The following is a 4780-nucleotide window of genomic DNA, read 5'->3' as shown; positions in this document are numbered from 1 at the left end:
CCGAAAATTTAATTATAATTTAGATTAATTTTGAATTAAAAAAACAACTATAAAAATTTATAAAAAAATATTAGAAAAATGCCATAATTTAATAGTTATTTAGCTATTAAAAAACAAACTATGCATAATTTATTTTTTTGATAAAAATGAAAGGTAATCAAAAGCTATTTTCGACTTGTTGTGTTTTTTATAAACGTGTTTCACAAATCAAAATAAAATTGATTTTATTTTCAATTGAGTTTACACACAACAACATAAAACGTAAAATATACGTCTTAACAATTGTTTTAAATTGACACTATTTCCACCTTTTAAAGATCAACACAAAATATTTCAATCATATTTTTTAGTCAATACACTGTTAGATTATTTTATAAAATGGAAAACAATCAACACAATTAACAAAACAATATAAAAAGTTTTAAACAAAAAACTGACAAGTGATTACAAATACAAATTACTTGACAAAAAACGACATTAATATAATAAATATACATGTTTTGCTTTGATTGTAATTAAAGAACAAAGAAAAACATTATCCATAGATGATTATAGTATAACAAAGATTGTTAAATTGATTTTTTTGATTAATTGATTTGTTAATGTACAATCATTGTCGATTATGAAAGTTTAATTGAAATTGTAAAATTGTCATCGAAAACAGTAATTGTACTTTTGAATTAAAGTAACATGACAAATGCTAAAATCCATAATAAAATTGTGACAATCAATTATAATGTATTTAATAACACCACTAACAATTTGAAAAACTGTTTACAAAAACACCTTTTATTATTACATAAATTTTGTTTCAATTTAAAATAAAATTGGAAATATTTTTTTGTAATCATATTGTGTTAAATAATGGTTAACTCAACAAATAAATAACAACGTTTATAATTATTCACACAACAAATTAGTCAACACAATAAAAACTTCAAATAAAAAAATTTAAGTATAATATAAAGTGTTGAAACTAAATAAAATTGTTGAATATATTTTACAGTAGATTATTAGTTGTGTATGACAATATATTTTTGGTTGTTGATTGTTACATTTGAAAAATTACCACCATTTTGTTTAAACTACAATAAAAAACAATTTTGAACTATTGTGATCACTTTATAGATGTAACTACATAAATAAACTCAATTATGTTTAAACAACTATTTGTTGATAATAAATAAACGAGATATTATATACAATCAATTTAATAACTGTTGTATTAATATTTACTAACAACACATATTTTAAGATGTTTTATAAGATTAAAATATCGATAGAAAGTTAGATAAAGACATCATCATTTGATTATTAATTCTAATTTTCTAACAACGGTTAGCATAAAAGGTCAACTATTAACAACTACATTTTCAAAAAAGTGTTCAAACAAAAGGTGTTTTTACATTGTAGAATTGAAAACATAAAACCCGGCTTTAAATTATAACACAAACATTAGTATAATTTCACATTTTGCAACAATTTCAGGTTTTTACTTTATGCTCGCAAAAATGTGAACATGAGATATAAAAAATAGTTTTAATGTTTGAAGGTTAAACATTAATTGATTGTTGTTAAAAAAACGTTAAATAAAATGGTTTATTGAAACAATGTTAAAGGTTAAAACAAGTTGTTGTCAATTTTTGACCACATTAAATAAAATAACGGTCTTAAATTTATGATTAACAACAACAAAATGTTGACATGATGTGCGAAATGACAAATCAAAGTTGAACAATAATTTATTGATCAATTCAAAAACAATATAACTTATTACATAAATCATAAAATACCTAAATAAGCATATTCAAAAAGTGTGTTCTACATATTTCAATCACAATTATTCAAATTAAGTGCGTCTATGTTTTTGATTTTTATCTTTGTAAATTGTTCATTTTTTGTTTCGGCATTCAACAAATTCGGTAAAGATAATTTTAGGCAAATTATTTTTTATTCCCATAAAGTTATCACAATTGAAAATAATATAAAATATTAAATAATTATTTTATTAAATATTTATTAGAATATTTATTTTTCAACAGTTAAGGGATATAATATATCTAATTCAAGTTAATTAAAAATTATAATTTTTTCACTACCATTCTAATTCACCGAAATTTTATATTTTTCGTTATTCACCAAATATTAAGATTTGTGAAAAGTTGGCAAACTGTCATAAGTCAAACAAAACACAATTTTAAATTAATAACTAAATTATAATTGTTTTAATAAGTAATTACTTAAATTATTATTATTTAATTGTACTATTTTTGATAAATAAAAAAAATTTTGAAAAAAAATAAAATCATGGTTTTTCAAGCTTATCTGTTTAGTTTCTGACTTTTGGCAATGTTAAAATATGTGTTATTTTTTTTAAATGCAGTTTTGGGAACCATTAACACTGAAAAAAAACAGGGTAAATGTTGAAGTGTGTTATATTTTATTATACAACAACTTTTTGTTGATAAATTACATTTGCAAAAACGCTTATTTTACTTTGTTATTTTTTTGTCAAAAAACATGAATAAGTATCCCGTTCATTTAGGAATTAAACAATGTTATTTTATTAAATTTTAAATTGTTTTTAATTCAAAAAAATCAATTTCGATAAAAACGTTGTTAGACTCTCTTGTATTTTTATTATTATTTTAATACATGTTTTTTAAAAAAATAATTTTAATTCTCGTTAATTTATAAAATTTTAGATGTAAAATGTATTTAATTTACAGTCAATAATTGTAATAATAACCTCTCTATTATAGACAAATTATTATATTGTTTACCATTTTTTATTGTTTTTCAAAAAAAATTGAAAAAGTTATGATTGTAATATTTGTAGTAATCATTAAAATTTTATCATCAAAATGTTAATTTAAAAAAAGGCTATAGTAATGGGAATTAATACTTTATTTTTGAAGAATTTGTTTTATAATTTTACAATGTAATATTTGTTACATTTCAAGTAATTATTTTTTTACAAATATAATAATAAAATCTGGTAAATAGAAAAGTCAAGATATATTTTTTTATTATGTTGGCATAACACAAATAAAAGTTTTTTTTAATAAATTAAACATGTTTAGGTTTTGAAATTATAATTGTAATGTTTTTAATTATTTGAAAACAAATAATTATTTATTTTTAATATAATTATTATTAATAGTTATTCTTAATATCAACAAAAGCATTGTAGTTTGATGTTTTACAAATGAAATGTTTGATTTAAAAAACTTGAGATATATTCAGTATGATGTTTATCTTGTTGTTTGTATTGTCTGACAGCCTAAAATGGTGTAAAATAGAAAACACAATTGTTTGTGTTTATACTAATGTTGAATGTCCAACTTCGTATGGGTGGAGTGTAGAAGGGTTTTTAATATCAATAAGTGAATATGATATGTATACAACAATAGGATGTGGTATAAACACAGAACATAATGTAAACTTGCCAGATGGAACCGAATTAAAAATGAAGTTTACAAATAAGCAAAAAGAGTTTAGGCTTGAAGATTATTTAGTCAACAAGAAGACTGAAATTAAAAGAGATACATGTAATATAGCAAATTGTAACATTTGTTCACAAAATAATCCCAATTTTTGTTATATTTGTAATGATAATTATTATTTAGCCAATCGTATTTTACCAGAATGTGTTCCATGTAAAAACGCTATATGTAAACAATGCAATTCGAATCCATCAGTATGTTCTTCTTGTTATGATGGATTATATTTAAACAATGAATTTGAGTGCGATTATTGTAGCAGTAATTGCAAAACATGCAGTTCTAAAGAAATGTGTACAGATTGTAATACAGGAAAATATCTGTATAATGGAAAGTGCTTGTCATGCCAATATTGCTATAATTGTGAAACTCAAACCGGATGTAGACAATGTTGGAATGGTTATTATCAAGAAAACAATGGGTGTACGCCATGTGATTCAAATTGCAAGACATGTTCTTTACAAAGTACAAACTGTCTATCTTGCAAACAAGGATCATATATTCAAAATAATAAATGTTTAATGTGCAGTTCTTATTGTACAACAAACAAGTGTGATACCATCCAGGGTTGTACTGAATGCATGAATGGTTATTATAAAAATAATATGACTTGTTTTAAATGTCATGAAGAATGTCTGACGTGTTTAAACAACCAAGTAAATGGGTGTTTAACATGTGAGAATGGAAGGTATTTCAACAACAATCAATGCGTTGAATGTGATGATAATTGTGAAATAAACATGTGTGATGTTGTTAGTGGATGCCAAAAATGCAAAATTGGATATTTTCCAGAAGAAAAACGATGCTCTCCATGTAGTAAAATGCCAAATTGTAAAACATGCAGTCAAACTGAAAAGTATCAGTGTATTTCTTGTGTAGACAGATTTGTAGTCAATGATTATCAATGTGAATGTCCTAACCACCTATACCAAAACACTTCGAGCACTTGTGACGAATGTTACAAGAATAAATCTAATTGTAAATTGTGTCAAAAATATGGAAATTATGAAGCGGAATGTAAGGTGTGTTATCCGCCTTTTGAACTCAAAGAAGGAAGTTGTGTCGAATGTCAAAGCAAAACAAATTATATTGGAAATATTTGTGTAAATAACAACGGAAATTGTGAACTTCAGAATGGAGAAAATGAATGCCTGAAATGTCCAACCGATTTTTATTTAAGGAACAAAACATGTAAACCTTTTGACAACAAAAATTTGTGTGAAACAAACTCGAAAATTACATGTGAAAACTGTGGAAATGGAATTACAACGACTGGA

General features: G+C 23.3%; 1 protein-coding gene across 1 annotated transcript; it reads left to right on the top strand.

Moving 5' to 3' along the window:
* Window positions 1-3250: 3250 nt before the first annotated feature.
* On the top strand, window positions 3251-4780 carry EIN_263190 (hypothetical protein; the record flags this gene model as incomplete). The annotated part of the gene is made up of 1 exon (XM_004259678.1): window positions 3251-4780. A coding segment is annotated over one exon (1530 nt), but the record flags the coding sequence as incomplete, so codon positions are not given.

Source organism: Entamoeba invadens (assembly GCF_000330505.1).
Source record: "Entamoeba invadens IP1 unplaced genomic scaffold scaff_1105074726371, whole genome shotgun sequence".
NCBI lineage: Eukaryota > Evosea > Mastigamoebida > Endamoebidae > Entamoeba > Entamoeba invadens.
This window is presented reverse-complemented; position numbering and strand designations above follow the sequence as displayed.